Source organism: Thunnus albacares, chromosome 10 (genome assembly GCF_914725855.1).
Source record: "Thunnus albacares chromosome 10, fThuAlb1.1, whole genome shotgun sequence".
Lineage (NCBI taxonomy): Eukaryota > Metazoa > Chordata > Actinopteri > Scombriformes > Scombridae > Thunnus > Thunnus albacares.
The window spans coordinates 19,064,124-19,086,638 of NC_058115.1; the positions used below are offsets into that span (position 1 = coordinate 19,064,124).

General features: G+C 39.4%; 1 protein-coding gene across 2 annotated transcripts in view; it reads right to left on the minus strand.

Moving 5' to 3' along the window:
- Positions 1 to 359: 359 nt before the first annotated feature.
- slc16a2 (solute carrier family 16 member 2) overlaps positions 360 to 22,515 on the minus strand; it is a 28,208-nt gene continuing 6,052 nt past the window's right edge. The window contains exons 2-8 of one of the 2 annotated variants that reach the window (XR_006405442.1): positions 14,638 to 14,782; positions 12,691 to 13,189; positions 11,124 to 11,267; positions 5,897 to 6,125; positions 2,747 to 3,019; positions 2,465 to 2,654; positions 360 to 2,126 (exon numbers count right to left, since the gene is read on the minus strand). Coding sequence is in view for 1 of the 2 variants with exons in the window: in XM_044364149.1 (XP_044220084.1) it covers positions 2,763 to 3,019; positions 5,897 to 6,125; positions 11,124 to 11,267; positions 12,691 to 13,189; positions 14,638 to 14,782 (1,274 nt within the window). In the remaining variant the exon portion in view is untranslated. Of the gene's footprint in view, positions 2,655 to 2,746; positions 3,020 to 5,896; positions 6,126 to 11,123; positions 11,268 to 12,690; positions 13,190 to 14,637; positions 14,783 to 22,515 lie in introns of both variants that reach the window. The other variant, XM_044364149.1, reaches the window with a different exon arrangement.

The window sequence follows — 22,515 nt, forward strand, 5'->3', positions numbered from 1 at the left end:
TTTACTGTGATGAAGATTCATGATATCACTAGCTTATATTCCTGGTACACGAACAGCTCACGCAGCCCATACTTTTTAACTGCCCCTACCTTTTTTCTTTATATGTATATATATATGTATATGTGTATATATATATATATATATATATATATATATATATATATATATATATATATATATATATATATATATATATATGTGTGTGTGTGTGTGTGTGTGTGTGTGTGTGTGTGTGTGTGTGTGTATATATATATATATATATATATATATATAAAATCATATTTTTTACTATAACTTTCCCATAAAATTTAACACTACCTCAGTCAAACTAGAGGCCTATGTTTTTGCTTTCAAACATGCTTTACACATTTTAAATCTTGTATGGGTCTCCGATGCTTATCGTTGTTTAGTTATGGATATGAGACATTTATATAACTGCATGTCTTCAATGATAAAGAGAAATTGTTGATAACTAGTAAATATGTCAGAAAAGGTGACAGAGAGCAGGAATGGTGAGGATCAAGAACAACGGAGCAAACGGACATAAAAGCAAAATAAGAAGGAAGGATAAATCTATAAACTGATTATATACCAACTGATTATATACCAACTGCTATATGATGAATGTATGGACGTTTGACATTTCCACCCTTTCGTGGAACCTAAACAGCCACTAAACAAGGGTTTAGAGGAAGCGAGGTGGATTGAAAACAGGCGTTTGGCAGCTTCGAGGCTCTGAGACCTGATTCCAACTGCATTAACAAATCAATACACAGAGCAGTGGGAATATAAAGTTTATGAAGAATGTCAACGTGTTCAACTGGATTGCTGAGAATTGTTTGATTAATGAGGTATACTGTAGGTGTATGTTTCCTATTGTTTGTCCTATGGCATTATGCCCTCAAAAACTACCCTCAGCAGTGAGGTTTGTATAACTTTTAGGCCCTAAAGTGTTGCAACACAGAAGCTGACTGAATAACAGCAGTGAAAGCCAAGAAGGAAACTTACAGAGAAGAATACCACCTGGACACATTGTGAGTTAATTGTGGTGCAAGGGCATTTCCTTCCTTTACTGTGTCCCAATACCCTCTCTGCTCTCCAGTTATGCATATAATAATTACAGAGTGTAACTCAAACAAACTGTCAATTATTGCAACTCTACTTTCACATCTGTTCATTAAAGTCGATTGTTCAAGAGAACTTGTAATCTAAGAGTGCAGAGGTAAGTGGTCCAAACGTTTATGAAACATAACAGTAACTGCGAACTGCCTTCTTGAGGGAATATCTCAACAAGGCCGTGAAGTTTTGATTGTGATGCCCTCACTGACCTAAAGCAGCAAATCATCAGCCTGGACTGGATTATCTGTGAGATTCGGCAGTTTCAACAGCATCAACAGGTTGTAACGTAGTAGTTTCATGTTATATAATGCCTCTACTATCAGAAATGTGGATGAAAAGGTGCCACATGCACACACACATACACACACACACACACACATTCACACAAAGGAAAAAGGTCCAAATAAAACAATAAAAAAAATGCCTTCTCAGAGCATGAAGAAAATATACGCTACCAGCAGCCGATCTTTTGTTGCATGATTCCAACTCTTTCCACTTGAACGAGTATACAGTATGTACACTACACAAAAGCTAGTTGTGTTTTCAAAGCCATAACAAGAACAGTTTGACACGGAGAAAAAAGAAGCTGAAATTTAAGGCTCGTGAGAAGACCTTGTAACAACTGTAAAGTTTCATTAATTCACACGAATCACAATGCCCTCATGACTCATCTCTACTAACGTTGACTGCATAAATTAACCTGCAACAAGCTGCAAAATCACTGAAAACCATTTTTTTTAAAAATCAAACACTCTAGGGTGAAAGACGTGTGAATCGGATTTCCTGGTACAGAGTCATCAACAGCTGCCACAATCACACATCTGTCTCTAATGCAGGCAGGCTGGTTGAGTAGCTGAAACTATGTCGCTAAGGGTTTTGAACCCTGGCTGTGAGTACAGTGTGGCACAGTGTGCGGTTGAGTTGAGGTGATTGTGTCTGGTGGTTGATCTCTGAGGAGAATCGTCCGTTACCTCCCGTAACATTTGCAACAGATGTGTCTCTTGTAGCTGTCGTGGCGGAAAATGCGGGCAGTAGATTAGAGTAGAGTAGAACAAAGCAGTGTATGTGTGAATGCATCCCTTCACTAATTCTTATTTTATATGCCTCTTTATCTTAACATTGTCTTATATGGAATCTAAAAACAAAGCATAGTAATATTTTACAGCTTCAGAAAGCTAAGGTAGCAAGATAAACACTGTGAAATCATAAACTACCACTGTCGGTTAAAATTTTCTTCATTTCTTTCCTCTTGGAGGTATGTGTTACTACAGAGTCCCCTCTGATTAAACGATCCCAGTTGAGACTGTGTTGTGCTTATCCTCCTCAATCATTTCCATCATCTTACACTGTGTGACTTCTTGTCTTCCTCTCTGTGGCTTCCAGCCAGAGCGCCCTTTTCAATTTTGCTCCACATCAAAATAACAAACAGACATTTGAGGGTCCAGGAGGGTGAGAGGTTAAAGATCAGCCAACAGGATCGGTCCATGATTGGAGGGCAATCTAAGGATGAGAAAAGGTGCTGGTGGGCTGAATCCCTGGAAAAAAACAACAAATGGAAAGTAAAATATAAGAAGGAGAAATATGTTTTTCCAGGTGAAGATATATGACGTGTATACACGTATGTTACCTTTGTACGCTGCGACTCAGATGTGTGTCTCTACGTCAGTATAGCCAGGCAGGATGTCTCCATTGGAGCAGCTCTTGGGCTCCCCCGCTGGATGGCCGGTGGGCAACATGTGGGCAGTCGTGGACGTCTCTTCCGGTGATGACACCGCCTGGCCTCGCTGGAGCCTGCGGTGTATCAGGGGCACAAAGAACAGCACCACGCCCCCCACCATAGGAGGCACCCCAGCCAGAGAGAAGGCCACCGTGTAGTTTCCAAAGTAATCACGTAGGAGACCTGAGCAGTAGAGGCAGGGGGACACAGTTCATGTTATCCTGTCTTTAATCAAGGAAGCACAATGTCTACTTAAGATAGATCTTTAGATAGATCTTTTCATAAAAACAGTTCAACATTTCAGAAGGTACATTTTTTTCCACCAAAGCTAGATGAGCAGACTGATCTCATGTCTGTGTGTTAAGTACAGAGTTGCAGCCAGGAGGCGATTAGCTTAGCTTAGCTTGAAGACTGGAACCAGGGGGAAAACAACTAGCTTGGCTCTCTATAAAAATCAAAACAATGCCAACCACCATCTCTAAAGCTCACTAAAATAATGTACAAAAACTGAGGTGTAAACTGACAACAAAACTGGCGTCTGTGCTGTTAGCCAAACAGTTCCAGCACCCAACTCCCCCTGTAACCTCAAACTTTCGTTTTCAGAAAAAAAACAAAAACCAATATACAACATTTTAATTAGTCAGCTTTACATGTGCTAGTAGGCATATTTTTTAACTTCAAAGACAGCCAGGCTAGCTGTTTCCCCCTGCTTTCAGTCTTTCAGCTAAGCTAGGCTAATCACATCCTGACTCCAGCTCTCTACTTAATGCACAGGCATGAGAGGGGTATCAATATTCTCATTTTACTCTTGGAAAGAAAGCAAATAAGCATACTTCCCAAAATGTTGAACTATTCCTCTAAAAGAGCAATGCAACTATTTTCTTTATTGATTAATCTGCTGAATTTTGTTTTTATTGATTGATCAATTTAGTTGTTTTGTCTATAAAATGTCAGAAAATAGTGAAAAATGCCCAGTTGATGCCTTCAAATGTCTCATTTTGAAGGCATCAAAAACCAAAACCCAAAGACATGCAGTTTCCCATCACAGAGGAGAAAGAAACAAAATCCTCACAATTGAGAAGCAGCAAATGTTTGGCATTTTTGCTTAAAAAATTATGAAAATAGTTATTTGGTTATCAAAGCAGTTGAGATTAATTTTCTGATGATCGACTAATTGATTAATTCACTAATTGTTGCAGCTCTAAATGTAACACCACCTGGAAATCTCGTTTTTGCTGACCTCTTGTGGCTTAACGTCTCACCTTGCTGCAGTGATTTCGAAGTGTACTCCAGAGTGTATAAGTAAAACATGACATTTTCAACTCTGAATATTGTGAAATTTCCTTAGATTTGGTTGGCAAATTTTGGCAAAGCCTGTTGTATATTTTTCAAAGACATTTGACATCTTTAGAAAAATGCCTTTCATTTTAATTATTCTCAAATGGTTTTCTCATGAAAGTATGATAGGTTTTATTATAACCTATTAATACATATGGCTATAATAAATTGGTTGTACATTTTCAAACTGTCAGATGAGATAGATCTGGGTCCATACTTGTTCCCATACTCGTTCACCCTGTCTTTAACATATTCACATTCAATATTTCTCTTCATACATGAAGTAAAGCAGACAATAAGTACCTACAGTGACAAAGCAGGGTCAACAGGTTTAAGACACTGCACCATATGTTTAATCTACCGCTGAGTGTGTGAGCAGCAGTGAAAGGGGTGCACACTTACATTGTTGCCTGTTATGTATGCATTCTTGCTCTTGAACTGTACAGACTGTACAGGACAACATATGTTGGTACAGTGATAATCTCATTCAGACTTTGAGGAGCCTTTGACTACAGGCGAGAACATCTGCATCTGTAGTGACTCAAAAAGAAAATTGAAACCATATGGCGCTATACTGTACTTTATGTCTGAATGCAGGCCATTGTGTGCCAACACAAATAGTGCAATCCTTTGGTTAGTTAGCCTCCTAAAGTGGCATCCCACATGTTCTAGATACTATAAATCCCTTCCAGGAATAAAATGAGCGGGATCTGTTGGGAACAACAGGGGAGGGAACAAAGTGGGTTTTTTTCCTCTAAAAAGAGGCAAAATCAACTAACTAGTTATATGTGAAACTATACTTTAAAAAATGTGAGAAGCAATGTTTTTGCCTCCTAAAATAAGTCACATTTCATCCAAAAAATATTGTCAGATAAAATATAAAAAATATAAGTCAGATAAAGAGAAGAAAAGCTAGAAAGAAAATGTGAATCTTATATCCCCAGGGACATTCCTGTGTGGGCATAAGTCATTAATAAATGTCAGTATATTGCATTCTCCCAAGATGTTATCTAAAGAAGAAATCGTTTTAATAAAATGAGAGTCTGCTTTGATTAATTCAGCAGCTTGAATTTGTGAATCAGAGTTTGAACAAATATGTCAAATAATTGATATTCACCTTCAGAATCTCTGAAAGCTCTATTTTGCTGAGCTGAGGCCACAAAGGGAGGGTAGAGTGTTGGTAGTTAAAGCAGTCCAGGTATGTGTGAGGGCTTAAAGAGGTTGGCAAGAGAGAGCATGAGGAAGCCTGAGTCATCAAATTAATGTTCTGCCCTCAGTCTTATATACACTCCTGTTATTATTGTAAAGATTAATAACATAGGGAGGCAGCTGGAGAGAAGAACGACGGACGAGAGAGGTAGGAGGCAGGGGAGACGTGGAGGGAGTTAAGTACTGAGATCTGGCCCTGTATGCTCTCTTTTTTCCTGAAGACAAATCCCTGGAGACAGCTTGCAGTTGGCTGCAAGCCCATACCTCTCTAAATAAAATCCAAAGTACAATCTGTCCAGCCACGCATTTGTCTTACCTTTACTTTCTACATTCTTTCTATCGTTGTTTGACTGTTTTACTTTGCTAATATAAATCAGCTTGTTGCGCGCTGTTGCTGCCAACATCCCAAAGTCAGTGCAGGATCGCTCTGTACAAGTCAGTGATGTGTTGTGTTTAGGGGGAAAAAACTGACCAAAAAAAAGGACAAAAAGAGGGAGGCAAGGATTTTCTCACCAGCGATTGGTGGACCCGCTGTCATGGGAAAAGCCATGAGGCCTAGAAGGTAGCCTATGGCCTGCGAGGCCTGCATGGGCCCCACCAGCTCGAACGCTATGGGAGCCATCATGGTAAGGAAGCATCCGTCACAGAGCCCCAGGAACACACACACAACGACCAGCCCCTCGAACACCGAACACTGAGGAATCATTATGGACATCAGGCCCAGAGCCATGAAGGACACCACCTAAAAGAGACAAGAGGAACACACTGTATTAACATGCTTTTAAACTCTTTGTTGTCTTTATCCATTATTTATTGTACAAACTCCTCTCTTTTTCTCTTCTGTCATCTCTTCCCTCATCTCCCCTGTTCTTATGCAGGTGTATGTGTTTGCCTGCTGCCTGTGTTTTATTTCTTTAATACCAACAGAAGCACTGATGGCAGTAAATGATGGGAGAACATACAGCCTGCTTTTAGTTGGCTCCTTTTTTTATTCCTGCATTACATCTGCTGGCTGCTCGTGTATGGAGAACTGGCCTCCAGACTTTTTGTCTCATTGTGATCATTTTGTTACCGAGTGTACCCTCCAGGTACTCTGGGGACTTCATAAAAACCTACATAAAGTATTTGAGTAGAAAGAAAATCTGATTAAGACAAACTGATTCACCTATGACGAGGCAGCTACACAGAAGTTGATCTGATAGAAGAAAAAGGGCTGAAAATAATTTGTTGCCAAGAAACTGATGTGGAATATCAACCATGCTGATCTTTTTTCAAATACAGGAGCTGCCATTTTCCTTTAAATGTGTAAACAAGACTGGGTCAAAACCCATTACATGGCTGGACCGTGTATGGTCCAAATGGTGGCATTTGGCCAACCAATTGTGTAACTTCATCAATCAATCAGTCAGTCGGTCAGGGACAGACTTTCGTGTTTACAGGGCTGGTCCACTGCAGTCCAGCCAAAAATGTAACAATGTAAAACACTGGTTTTGATCCTTGTGGGCATGATTAGCTTGAGTTGCTAGTATGGAGGAGGCTGGTATTACCACCACTATATCTCAATCTCATCATCTGTTGTATAGTTGTTAGATCTGTGCTTCAAGTTATTCTTAGTTGCTGCAGAGGGCCGTATTACACTGAGCTCAGAGTTCGTGAGAAGGTAGGTTCTTTGCCATAACAATGAGCTAAAAGGTGTTACTGTAATTCCCTTCACAATTACCACATTGTACAAGAAACAAACGGAGTGTTAAACTCTGGATATAAGAAAGAAAAAGCCTTTTCATCGAAAATATCGAGCAGCACGCTGTAAACACATTCTCTTTGTCGATAGAAAACATTATTTTGCACAATCTAAGTGGCCAACAGTGCATTGCAAATTGCAAATGTATATATACAGATTTGAAAATTTCAAAGATGCATGTAACAAAATTATTTTAGTAATTAACATGAAGAGTAAAATCAGTGTTTGTGGTGTTTGTATTCAGCAGGAACAACATGTACACCAGCAAGAAATGACAAAGCCTGTTTGTATTCACCTCTCAAACAGCTCTGAACTGAATCATCCCTACCGCTATCCAGCCGGGTAATTCTTCTGGCAACACAAAAGCGCCTTTTCATTCTGGTACTGTAAGTGGGTGCAAATTAGGATCTGAGTTATGTTTATCTGCAGCCTAATAACAACTAACAAGATTTAAGCAACTCCAATTCTAAATAGGAAGATGTAATGTTCAACACTCACACTAAATAACCCATTGACTAGAAAAATATTAAATACACTTTGGTTCAGTGTGTGTGTGTGTCTGTGTGTGTCTGTGTGTGTGTGTGTGTGTGCCAGAGGGGTGGGTAAAACAAAGGCAAAGTGCATATTAACAGTACAAAAAAAAATGCCTCAAAACACAAATGTTAATATTTAACCCCGTGTCTTCTTTTTGGCTTGACTGCAACAGCAGGGCCAGCCCTACAAACACGAGTGTCCGTGACTGACTGACTGACTGATGAAGTTACACCATTGGTCGGCTGAGTGTTGGAGTTTCCCCATTGGCCGTTGCACTTTCAAATTAATCAGTACAAATAGTTTTCTATTACGTCCTCAGGGGGCTTTTACGGGAGTCCTACTCATTGACAGCAGCTTATTCCAAATTTATCATAACTGAGAACGGAATATTTTGCTGCTCTTGGATACTACCACCTGAAGACTAAAGACCTCTGAATTCATGACCATTTTGTCTATCCAGACCATTTTGTTCATCTCTCCAAGGTAATTAAAATGCTTCATTAGTATGTTAGACATTTACCAGAAATTGCAGTTACATGACTGTGCTTTAGCTTGTATGAACAATGTGGCTGCATTTTGTTCCCAAAACTTCAGGAATTTCGGTGATACTGACCGTGCTTTAGCTTGTATGATTTCAGCAACACTGACCATGTTTTAACTTGTATGATTTCGGCGACGTGGACCATGCTTTAACTTGTATGATTTTGGCAACACTGACCGTGCTTTAGCTTGTGTGAACAATGTGGCCGCATTTTCGGCCAAACTAGTCGACATGTTGGAGATTAACTATCGTAACTTCCAGGCCTTTATTGAAGCGGGGTTATATTAGAGACAGGCCATTATTTGTAATTCTCTCTGTTTGATAATTATATTTAGTCATATTTTCGTATGAAGCCTCCTTGTTTTCTGATCCGCTCTCGTTTGTTCTGTTTTTTTTTTGTTACACCTGCAGGATTGTGTGTAAAAATCTGTGGCTTTCACGGTTTCCATACGCTACTTTAAATGTAGCTACCGCCATCTTGTGGGACTTGTATTTTATGACAAAATACAATTTGGCTGAGACATTTAACACACACACACACATACACACACACACACACACACACACACTCAAACTTAGAGCAGAAAATAACACAATTTTAGAAGTTTGTCAGTCAGTAGCATGACTTGTGATTGCTCAATATTTACATATCTCTTGCAACAACTACAGCCACATATGTTGATCATTGAATAGGCAGATACAATGGAATAGAAAGAGTTAGTAAGTGCTGCAAAATCTGCGCTGACGGTTACTAGCTGCCATGTGTACTATGTTTAATGAAATTCTTTCCTGATGTGTAATGGCCCTTTTTGTTTTCACAGCAGTGTATGGGGTTGCACCACTAGGTCTTGCAGTGGCCTTTGTCTAAGATCAGTGGTTATGTGCACAAGACTTTTTACCCAGGCAAAAATCGATCCAATGAAAAAGAGGTAAGATTATTTTGTAAAGATGCTCTGATTACTTATTTGTCCAGTTTGTTAGCTTGAAAAACACATGAGTATTTTAATATTTTTAGGCGTTGATGAACAACATATTATCTTCTATTCCAGTTTGTTCTTGTCATTGGTGACTCACATTTGAGATCCTTTATGGACGGCTATGGTGCCACACCAGAGGGCTGGTTCAGCTTCATGTGTACACCTGGAGGAGATGCTGATGCTTTGCGAAGGGAAGTATACCATGTTGATGACCCTCGTCTCACTTCTGATGTTTGCCTACTTGCTCCAAGCAACAACTTCGCTCCATTGAGATGGCCGCAAAAGATTTTACATCTCCTCTACAAGCTGCCTTGTATAGCTAGCCCCAGGTAGGCTTCCTAATTTAATGTGTGATAAACGTATATACCTTCACATTCTGAGTGCACAAACTTCTGTCTACTGTGATGTAACACTTGTTTCTTCTTTATAGGTTTTTTTGTTGGACTTTGCTTTCTTTTCTTCCTTCTTTATAGCTCATAAGTGGATTATCATACTACGGGGACCTCTTAAAGAATTACATAAAGTAATACAACCTAAACTCATCAACATATAGAAAAGAATTACACTCAACTTCTTGTTCTACATGATCTTCACCCCTTTCTTAACAACCCAACTACATCATCTTTAATCTCTCTCTCTCCTCTACATCATTTCTAATCATCCTACTACATATTAATATATTGCTACACACCAATTATATCATGTACTCTTTTAATACGCATGCCCCAATAAAAAAACAGAATACTTTCAACTTTACATACTGTACTGTATGTCATGTTCATACCTTTCACCGTGTATAAACTGTATAATATACTGAATAAATAATAAACTCTATCATTTACTATTACTGAGTGTCATTTGCTTCATTATGAGTTCTCTTTCAAATTAAACATCTGGTTATGCACTGTAACAGTCCAGCATAGAGCAGAGTAGGAGAGAAAACAGCTCTCCATGCGCCAAGAGGCATGAGGGACCAAATAACAACCACTCAAAAACAAAAACACTCAATACAGGGTGAGTCATAGAAAAACAAGACATCCACAGATAGAAACAGATGAAATAGCTGGGTGAGTGAACAGATAATTAGGATAGTTAGAATTATTACAATTAAAATAAGTTCTCTTTCCAATCAAACATCTTAAGATATGAGTGGAAAGTATTGTTCTTGCAACTGCATTCATAACTTTTTTTTTTACTAAAACATAGCTTAACCATGTCGTGTGACATGCTACTTCAGTACACTTTAACAGCAAATATTACTGGGACCACTACAGAAAATTGCAGATGAACATTTAATATCCAGGAATTCACATTATAGACACTACCACTGACTATCCCTGTAACAAACTGGCCACAATTTCACACATTGAACATACATGGTCCAGCCATATATGAGGTTTTCTTTTGGTTAAAGTTGCTGTATGGAATTTTTATTTGGAATATTTTCTCTATTAAACACACTGTTCTATTGCTTTTGCAAGACTACATGACAAATTACCCATTTTTCAAGCTTTTAGAGATGTTTTAAAAAATGAGGTTCACAAATTAGAAATGAGAAAACAAAGATAAAATTCACTGTCATATTGTAAATTGATTACCAGTGTTTCCCCTATAACTGTACAGGTCTGAAAAAATCTTTTAATGCCAAAAATAACCCTAAATATCCATTCATTCAGAAATCAATAGCATTTTGGGTTTTGCTAAGCACATCCCCCCCTAGGCCGCCGCTGCTGCCACCCCAAAGCAGTCAACCTATGGAAAACACATTACTAACAGGCTAAAAAGTGACACTGGAGGTAATATTAGAGATTTAGCTGTGCTGTTTTCAGTCTCAAGTCGATGCTCCAGCCCCACGTATTACTTTTAACTGCATGAGCTGACACAGAAACGTGCAAAACATTAAAGAAGTGGACGGCCCAAATTCTCTACCCTCACACGTTTCCTCACCTGCATGTAGATTTTTTTAAGACCAGGAATGAGGTCTCCAATCTTGCCGAAAGCGAGGCGCCCCACTCCAGATGAAGCTCCTATGCACACAAGCAGCACCCATTCCTTCTGGGTCCCCTTGAACCGCTCCTCCACAAAGTTTATCTGAGACACAAAAAGAAAAGAGTTGGCTGTTTGTACGGTGGTCAGTGTGTTTGTGCTATGGGAGAAACTCAAGAAAGAAGCTACCATTAATGGATGAGCTCATAACTATATCACACAACCTGCTGATGAACTTTTTTGTGTGTTTTTGTGCCTAAAAGGTGAATGAACTCAGCAAGTGGGTGTACATTTGGTAGAGTGGAGGAATTGTCCATCCATAACCCCAAAGTCAAGGTCTTAGAATAACAAAATGTCTTCATCTACAGACCTTTGGAACAGCAGGACAGGAAGACCCAATGCATATAGGTCAGACCCTCCCACTCCCCTCAGCCCTGACCCCCCAAATCAGATCCAAAACATGAAACCACTCTCTGAAGTCTTTCCTGAACATGCTGGTCCTTGTGAAATATTTGCTCTGCTTTGAAGGGGTCTACATTCATCAATGGCCATAGGATAGGCATGTTCGGGGATACAGAGGGGCCATACAGGAGAGGTTTCCTGAGGTGGTCCAGCCAATACAAAGGCCGGGGCTGTGTTTACATCTGGGTCTGGGCCTGAAACAACAGGCCTGACAGAGGGAGGCCGGAGCTGGAACATCCGACATCTGGATAGAGAAGGATCAACTTCACAGATCAGCGCTGCAGCTTTACACTTTATCCTCATCCTTCACTATCTCGCCATCTGACTGTTTAACGCCAAAGTTGGTCATAGGTTGTATTTTTGGAAATACACCGTACCTGAAATTTGGATTCTAATCATTGTACTCACAGCAGTTATTCTCACAAACCTAATTATCACATTAATAGAAATGAGTCAGATCTTCAGCTTTCACTGCTCGTTTACATTGCTGACATGCATTCCACTGCCCTCTCCCACAAGAAAACAAATGGCAACAGACCGCCCACGGTGCAACAGTGCAGCTATGACATCAGTCTCCCTCCCTCTCTGCCTCTCGCCATTTCAAGTCAGCTGAGGGACATCATTTTTATAACATACACATGGTTACACAACTACCACTAATCAACACCATAATGCTGTTTATGTAACCCTATAATATCAATAAAGAGGGCAAGATTCCTACATTTCAGCAGTCACATTCCAAAAATACCCAAGAATGTTATGGTATGTAGTCCCTATTAGGTAATGTTTAAGCACAGCTCAGATAAATGAAAGACTGCTGAGTACACAAAGCTTAGTATCTACATACAATCTTCCATTAACATCTATCAAACATAAACAAAATGTGACATAGCTAACTGATTTCACACAGGAGATACGCAAGAAACAGCAACATTGATCTCTTTGTGACTACTTTTAAAACATTTGTACAGTCTTGTACAGTTGAGATAACCCAATTTGAATCAAGAACAAATACACAATGAGCACTTGTAATGTGACAACAAGAATGCCCATGAGATGTTCTTACCAGATGGACATATGGCACAAAGTAACCCAGTACAGCTGTAGCAACTCCAAATGCCCACACCCGGTATGTGACAATGTGAAACACTTGAAGGTTGAAGTACTTCTTGACCTCAGCCAAGTCCTTGCTCCACCTGCTCCCGCCCTGAGCAGTGGCCCCTGGCTGGGTTTGGGATTCAGCAGGACCAGGACCCATGCCCGGCGGTCCCATGCCTCCTCCAGCAGGTAGTAAAGGTTTGAACGTTAGCGCCAGCAGGGCCTGGACGAGCATGAAGATGCTGAGGATCTGGAAGGTCCCGCTGAGGCCCAGAGGCTCCACCATCTTGTTGAGCAAAACAGGGAGACCCATGGAGAAGAGGCTGGCACCGGCCGTCACCACGCCATTGGCCAGGCCCAGGCGCTGGCGGAAGTAGTGGCCGAGGATGACCAGCGAGGGCTGGAAGGCGAAGGAGGAGCCACAGCCGAACAGTATGCCATATGTGAAATAGCGAAGGCCCAGGGAGCTGCGGTAGACGAGAAAATGAAAAAGGACAAAGAGGAGGAAGAGGACATGGAATAAAAGACAGGATGGAAGAGAAAGGGAAATGAAAATAAGTTGTTCAATAGGAGCAGAAAATCATTATGGAATGAGTCAATGAATTAACCACTTGTATTGCAACAATGACAATACAAACAAGCAATAAAAGAATATTTATACTTTGATTTTTTAAAACCTTTCAGCTAAACACAGAGAGGAGAAGAAAACAATTACATGTGATTCTGGCATATGATATGTTTTCTTTAGAGCATATAGACTCTTTAACACTATGTACTGACAATTAATAATAACAAAATACTTTCTTTTTCTACCTATAATTCTCTTATAGTTTGTGCCTTCAAGTTTGGACTGGATTTAGGCTTCTTCCTGAATATCTGCTGGTATTTTCTTTACAATAAATATTTATATGTCTTCATAGTGGAAATTTGTTCATGACTACACATTCATAGAATAAAACATTACTAAAGGATGTGTCATTAAAGGCAAGACAACATGTAAATTAACCTACAAGCATCGCTGTGTCTCATTGTCCTTCATGTTACCTCTGGCTCTGTGCAGCTTCTATGGTATCAAAATTATGATTGCAAGAAAGTGCAACATGGCCAAGGAATCACAGAAATTGATTTAAAGTATAGAAATGAACAAGACTAAGAGCCTACGGCCATGCTAGCAGCTCTGTGAGGCTGTATTTGAGCTAAATGCTCACCTTAGCGTACTAAAAAGCTCACAATGTTCACACTAGCATGTTAATGTTTAGCTGGAATAATGTTTACCATGTTGTTGGGCAAATTTAAATTTTGAGCTGATTAATTTTGAACAAGATGAAAAGTCAACAGCTCAAAAGTTATTACAGTTCATTCTCTGGGGACCATGCTGCAGATATTTCAATAAATAACTAAAAAGTGAACCTCATGGTGGCTCTAGAGTAGTCAAAGTCATTCAAAGACATTGTCTGGGATGTATGAATGTCTGTACAAAATTTCATAGTAATCCATCCAATAGCGGTCAGTCTGGACCAAAGTGGTGCACAACCAAATGACAGACTGACATTGCCATCCCTGACATTAGCCTGCAGCAAACATGGCTAAAAAAGGTAACTGTCAAACAAAAAAATATTTATCTAAGTATTTATTCTGAATTAAATCAAATCATACATATACTGTAGTTACTTAACAGCTATGAAGTATAAGTTGGCTGACTGCATGACTGTTATGTTGGTATGATTGAGACTGAATTAATTATCTGTTGTTTAGTGCCTAACACTGAAAAATGTATTCCAATAAGTTGCTTGTAGGTTGTATGCATCAGGATCTGATTTGGCACCACAAACTGTGTATTGTCCAGATCATCCGACTGATTGGTTTATTTACAGTGTGACTTTTACGATTGATGTCTTAGGTGAATGTAACTCACTCTGCAAAGGCTGTACTAAGCAGCCCTATGAACGCCACAATCGCCCCGCCAACAGCTGTCTTCCTACAGCCGAAGCGGTCTGTGAAAATGCTGACCACGGGTGAACAGAGGAAGATCATCCCCATGGCCAGAGCCCCGACCCAGGCTAGAGAGGAAGAGAGGAGAGAGAATTCAGTTGTAGCTATCACCTAAAGCAAATAAAGATGATCTTATACCTGCGTGTACAAATTGCAAGGACAAAGTCCGTGTAACACGAAATGCACTGTGTGGAAATCAACAAAACACATACAGGATGCAATACAGTGCAATGCAACTGACATGAACACAATGAGGAAAAATGGATTCCCTTTCCTCCCTAAAAACAATACTCTGACTCATTTTCTCAGGTGTAATGTTTCAATAGTTGCAATACAGTTTTTTTTAAATCCACTTACCATATAATATGCAGCTGCAGGATTTGCCTCAAAACAGCTTTATTATTACTTGCCTAAAGTCCAACAATTGCCTTGTACACACCGCTCCACTTGAAATTTAAAGCATGAAAAAAGTATTATAGTAGAGGTATGAAAAAACTCAGAAAATCATTGTATGAAAAATTCTATTCAAATAAAAATCTCTCAGCAACAAAGCCTTTGTATACAAGTCATCGTATTTGGCCTCATGTATTGTTGTTGTTGTTGCTGTTTGCACATGTCACACCGGTGATCTCACAGGAAGCCATAGTCAAAGCTAAACTTGTTTATCTTGTACTTACATTGCCTTGGAGGTATTTCATGATTCTGACAAAGAGAATACCTTGATGTCACGTTAATGTCGCATTTGAAGAAGATTAAGAAAACCTGAGAGCCTTTAAATGCACGCCCCTAGTTTTTCCTCCATTTGACATGTAATTTAATGTAACTCAAGTCTTTATTGCATCTTTACTTCATGCACATCAGACACAGTATAAGATTTCTCTTGATGATTAAGCAGATCAAAAAGTGGATCAAAGTGGACAGTTCTGGCCTGTGGTGTAATAACCATCCAGTGTTAAAACATATCGAGCCAGAGTGATCCAACAGAGACACTGCGTACCCTGAAGTGCAAACAAATAAATGGCTGGATCCCAGTCTCCTGGGGAGCAAAGGTAGCTTTAATATCTACCATGGAGTCTGAGCTGTGGGTCGCACTAATCCAACAACTCAGCGGGAATGAGACCAGAGAGACTGATAAACAGGTGGACTGACTAATTTACTTACATACACACATGTACACACAAACACACTGAGTTCAGTGTGAAACATGATTTCTACCGGACTATACAAACAGTCTTTGCTGTGGCGGTTGACCTAAACATTGTGTGTTATAGGTGTATACATCTGCTAGTACATAGTGTACACTACACTGCAAATTGTGTATAGTTTAAGGGTGGGACCACACCTCAGCCTTCCTATAGTTTATTTATTCAAATAGAACAAGAGAGAAGGAATTCTCCCATTTAACATGTACTTCATGAACTCTGCTGACGTTCCCCACCATTTTGCAGCTTTCCCTACAAAATCTTCAAAGTTTTGCAAAGACCCAACATCAGCAAGAACACTTTATTAGTCTACTATGAATAGGGGCATTTTAAACCACATCTCAAGGCATACAGTATATAGTAGCATAGAGAAGATACCCATATCCAGAGGCACAACAGTAAAATAGGTTAAATGCTATACTGAATTTCAATGAGTTTGTCTACAATGACCTACTTTACCAACACATTTATACTAAGACACTAATCATCAAAATATATAAAATTGAGACAAAAATTTTCCATGGCAAAGTTGAATGAGATCAGATTAGCCTACTTTCCTTAATAAGCCAAGGATTTTGGGTTTGGCTTCCTGTAAGCACCTTAGCATTACTATAGTACCATAATGCACCACCAAATCTAGAAAGCAAAGGAGCACTCTCATAAGTATGCTTCAAATTAAGTCCTTGTCAGATTGTCTATCTCAGATTGTCAGGTTATCCTATACTCCCAGACCTTTCTCAAGTCACAGTTGTGGGGGTGGGGGGTAGGGGGGGCTGCGTCCACCAATTTTTGTAACTTTCCAAAACCATCAATGCGTCAAGCACATCCACTTCACGTGGTGATTGGTGTGCAGAGTTGAGAAAGTTGTCAGGATTTTAACAGTTTGTGTCACTTTTTGTGTGTATGCCGAGTGCATGAATGTCTTCAAGGAGAGACTGCCCTGTGGTTTACTGAATAGCCTGCAGTCCCAACTGTGTATGCAAAGATACACAGCATACTGTCAGAATTAAAACATATTGCCTGAAAATTTAACTTCTTAACATCGACCAGGTTGCCGGCCACCCACTTAAGCTAGTTGTAAGCAGCTTAGCATCATGCAGTAATGAATAAAAGTAATTGGCACAATTTAGCCACTTGGAGATGTTTTGGAGAGGTTCAGGGACACCCTGAAACCACAAACTAAAAACTCCCTAGATCTTATAAGGTTGGGTCTAGAGGTCTGAAATTTTATACAGGTGTGGTTGACAAGATATAGAAGGTATGTGGTGATTTGCATAGTTCTGGCATAAAACATGTCCTAGTTATTGTTATTCAAATGTGATTCATTATAGATAAGGACCAAAAACACTTTTTTGAGCCATATTTGAACTGATTTAGTTTTGGTTGTGTTTTAGCCACATGCTAAACAAGCACATTTCCAGAAACTAAAAGATGTTACCAAGCCTCACAAGTTCTTCTGTTTTCTGCTTTTCCATTTGGGTATGCCAAATAGGCGAAAATTCCAAAAAAAGGGTGGATGTTAAGAGACTACTGACATTTATGACATATATACATAGCCCTAAGTGTTAATCACTTAAAAAATGTGTGCAGCTCAGAACGTCTGACAGAAGCAGGTAGGGTTTAGTATGACTTGCTCCCTGGAATCTAAGAAATTAATGGCCACAGTCTTGCCTGCCTCTTCCGTTGGGATCACTTTTGCCTTCACTGGTATGTCTCCAGCTTCTCATATTCCTTCTTATTAATGTTGCTGTCACATCGCTCAGTCTATCACAGCACGACTTTCCGTTCCTTGTCTATCCCACATGTCCAGGTGGTTTGTCTGGAAGGACCACAGGATCTTAACTCTTCTCAACCATCCATCTGGACATGCCCTTCTAAATAAATGCTTCTTCTGCCTGCAACGTGCATCCTCTTTTAACGGTTCATCCTCTGGGGCCCAGTATCAGCCACAGTGGTAAAACGTTTTGCAGTTAATCAAGTTTGTGAGTCTTAGAAAACTACTCTTTCCATCTGTAGCTTGTGCTATATGCATTTCCCATATGCTCCTTCAGTCCCGTTAATTTTTGGCTCTAGCTGCGTCTGCACTTGGTATGTTATTGTACTGCAGTTATAAGTACATGCTTGAGGATTTTTTTGCAGAAAAGGGCATATTATCTTTTCCTATAATAGAAGGGCTGAATACAGCATGAGCAGTAACAGCTACCATTGACAGAAACTTAAAATGTATCAATAGAAAATCCATGAAAAAATATGTTACAGTACTGGATGCACTGTGTAACTGTGAGCAAGCTTAGCACCAAGGATGGAGACAAAATAACAAAAATGAAGGATTACCACTTTAAGACTCTCTGTTTGCTTATCTCCTCCTTTCAGGTCCTTCCCTGTTTTGATATATTGCCACAGGGAGACAGGACCACTTTTACTACTGTCAACTTCTCCTCCTTTACCCAGCTTCCATAGGGATATGTCTCTACAAGAAAATTGTATAACTGGAGGCAGCACCAATTTAGCTCTGAGAAAATATAATAATGTGAGTGCCAGTAGTACCAGCACTACTCTTAACTGATGGTTGTTGTCATGTTTCGACAAATTACACAATTATTTTGTCAAGCCTGCTTCCAAATGCTTTCTTTGCTGAATCCAATGTGAAGAAGATGACTGCAGTCTCTGGGGTAAACTGTATGAAAATGAGATGTTCACTCAATGTTACTTCGTTCTCTGTGTTCAAGCTAAACCTCCACCTCCAAACCCCCATTTCCCCCTGTCCTGGCAAATGCAAAGGACTGTGAATAGCTCAAGTGGAGTGTAGCCTACTCATTATAGACGATTAGGTCTGAACATTTCCAAACAAAAGAAAAACAACACAGCGACAAAGACTGAAGGAAAATGAAAATATGTGTGTGTGTGTGTGCGTGCAAGCTTCTCTTTCTATATGTGATGGATTCAGTCTGACAGCGAGAGAGAGAGCCAGAGACTCGTCTGTACATTGGAGGAACAAAAGTCTACTGTACTATGTATATTTTATGTCATGTTGCTTAATGATGACAGAATAAAACCAAACCAGACCTTACATGCTAAAGTTTTATTCATACCATATTTCTATTCATGCTTGAATATGTGTCTAAATTGACTCATGTGTGAGTACATAGCTAAACCGGTCCTTCATGAGTTCGTTATCCTAAACATCCTGCCAAACAAACTACCCTTTCTTTCACTGTGAGTGTCAAGATATCATTCAGGTCCTTTCACTCTGCTATGATGCTTTTCAGAAATGTGAATCAATGTTTTTTCAAACCATAATTTAAAACATTTAAACGCTGCATTTGCATTTAAGTTGTAGTGTTGGAACAATTACCTCAACAGTGCAAATGTATTATTGAGCCAAAGATTAAGCCCACAAAGACTTCTGCACTTGTTTACCAGCTGCTCCAGTACAGTCAGAATTTATTAAGACACCGACACCATTTTTCTTGTCGAGGCCTTGTACTTCAGCACAATAGATTTTAAATCCGACAATTAGGTTAAAGTGCCAACTTTCAGCTTTGATTTAAGGGTGTTTACATCCAAGTCAAGTGAGCAGTGTAAGAACTGTAGTTCTTACACATAGTCCCCTAATGCTCTTTATGTTTTGAGTAGCAACAACAAAATTTCTTTCACTTCCAATGTACACAATGGCAGCAGTTTAGATTGTTTAAAACCAAAACTATCTGCACAGATAGATGACACTGGAAGTAAGCGAGAAAATGTATTTGTTGTCAAAATATGAAACCCTAGTTTTAACCTCATAATCATTGTTTCACTTTAAATTCAATATGCTGAAGTGGAGCCAAAACAATCAAAAGCAAATCATTGTCCAAAAGCTTTCTGACTGAATTGTTCGTGGCAAACAGAATTTTCCACAGACACAGGGGGGATATATTTCATCAACTAAACAATGAAACATATTCAGCTGGAAACTGTCTTGGGCACTCACGGTTAAAGTAACAACAGACATACATGTTTTTGTAACATCAACGGAAAGGCTGAGGTAGGAGACTATAGACTTTGTACGGAAGCGCGTTCCCTGAAGGCCACATGAAATGACCTCAGCAGGTACTACGGCAAGGCAACATAATGTAATTTGACGTACATGCTAATTTTAGCTGAAAGACACAGATACTAACAGCTGCTATTATACTATGTCTTGGGAAATAAAAAGAGTACACTGCTTTGATGTTTAGCCTGAGAGGCACGGCACAAGTTAGCAGCACTGAAGTGATAAAAATTAGAAGAGATTTCTTGTAATGATTTTTTTAGTTGACAGTGTACACTAGCCATAAAGACCATAAAGAAGTAAATACATAAATACATTTTTAAAAAGGTTATTACTTTCAGAGTTGCTTATATTGTCAACTAAATAGTACTACATAAGCTACTACTGTATAATGACATGAGTAACGTGTTTGCAAAGCCTTGTTTTAGCATCTGTTATCTAGCTTGCTAATACAATACAATACATCAGGTCAGGCTGCATAGTTTGCAGAGGATTGTGTGTAATCTCAGCCCACAAATGTGTTTTGACAGCAGGGGGTTCAGGATGCAACATCAGTTGTTTACTTGGTACCACTCACTAATATTCTGATGTTTACTAGTCATATCATGCTCTGAGCAACCAGTAGTCACTGCTGTGTAAACTGCTTGCGTTGACACAATTAATAATGCAAGAAGGGCATATGTATGGGTACATCTTGGATATGTTTTGCAGAGAGTACAGTATATCATGTGTGAGTGTATGTAGTATGACTCGATTTTTATGCCTACACCAGCATGCAGGCTTCGGTCCTTATACAAAATTTGTTGTGCTGCTCAAATACTAACTTATCAAACTATAAAAGTCTCATTAAACAAGTTTTCTCTGGAATGAAAAGGCAACACTGAAGGTGCCACATATAGCATTTTTTAACATTAATATATTCTTATATGTTAATATATTTCAATTACGAACAAGTAAATGACACCATCGTAAAACTGCTGGTGGGTTTGTCAATGCTTGTGTTTCTCAAAGTTATTATATTCATCATAAAACATTGCTTCTAGATGTGAAAAGGATGATTCTACGTGTCAACCATCTACTCCTTGCTGTCGGAGAGAATCAGCTTGCTTTCTTTTTCCGTCACTATTTCCATTTGCACCTGCTGGAAAACTGTCTGAAAATAAATACATGAATTTATTGATGTTAAAATGAACCATCATCCAACAAAATAACAGTCCATGGCTGTCTGTCTGCTAATGAGTGTGTGGAGCCTCTAGAGACTGATCCGACCTGAACTCGTTCCCCTTGCCCTCTGGAATGCCAAAAATGCCACAGTACTCCCTGATCTGCCAACCTGGGATTTCCAGCTGCCCTGGAGATGCTGGTGAAATCTGGGGCAGCGGGGCTACAATACCGCACTACCCAGAGCACAGTATGGTAACAGTTGCAGCTTGCTTGTGACAGCAGAGACACCTGTTTGAATGCTGGCTGGGAAATTCTGTTTACTGAGTTGATTCTGTAGCGTCCAAATTGGATATGATGAAAGACTACACCTTGAACCACAGCTTCAGAAATGCATGTCTTTAACCTGTGATTATATTTTATGTAATTGCTCATTTGAATGCTTAGGGGATCCCAGAATTTCCCCAACCAATGAATGGGTTGAATGGGACATTGATTCTCCTAAAAATTCATCCTAAAATTATTTTAATAGGGTTTGTTTCAGGAGTGTTTTAGTGTACCATAATGTTTTAAATACTGTTTTACAGGCTTTTCCACCCTGACAGCAACACAATTGCAGTCAAGATCCTAATCCACGGTAGTTTATAGGTAATAAACACCTACTAAATGTTGCCTATTAGCAGCCTCAACACGAAAATAAATTTAAAATGGACCTATTAAGCTTTTCCTTATATTCAGTCATATGTATAATGTTACAACATTGGATGTTCATATGAAAAGTGGCCAATGTGTCAAATAATGAGGTAAACGTATGTAGAAGTAATCCCTGTGAGCAAAAAGCACCGGCTTCAGACTGCTCTGAACATTCGGTTTCCACTGTTTTTTTCTACTTTCAGTCCAAGCTGATGTCAGCTCTTGACATATTTCTTTATATGGTCATCTGCTCCACTTACAGCGTGCAAGTTCACTGCTCCGCTAACATTATGGCATTTTTCCCTTGTTTTGGGGGTAGTCATGCCAAGCCATGACTCCATTACCCAGCACTGCAAAGTAAAATAAGTAGTTTACCTGTCAGAGGTGTGCTGGTCATCTGCAGCTCTTCATCAAACTGATCCACTGAACAAATAGCTCCAAATATCTTTATATCTTATTGTGTCGACCGGTTTTTAGCGCCGCTACTAATTCAGTGAGGAACACAGTTCATTTCCTGTAAATTCTTCATAATAAAAGCCTCCCACTATTTAGTTATTTAAAAGCTTTTAATTTGAAGAAATAAAGCAGGAAATGTTGGGTTTGCATCGGCAGTAAATTAACACGACTCTGACCAATTAGAACAGAGTGGGCTCATCGAGAGGGGGGCCTTAAAGAGACAGGAGCTAAGACTGCCTGTTAAGAGACAGAGGCT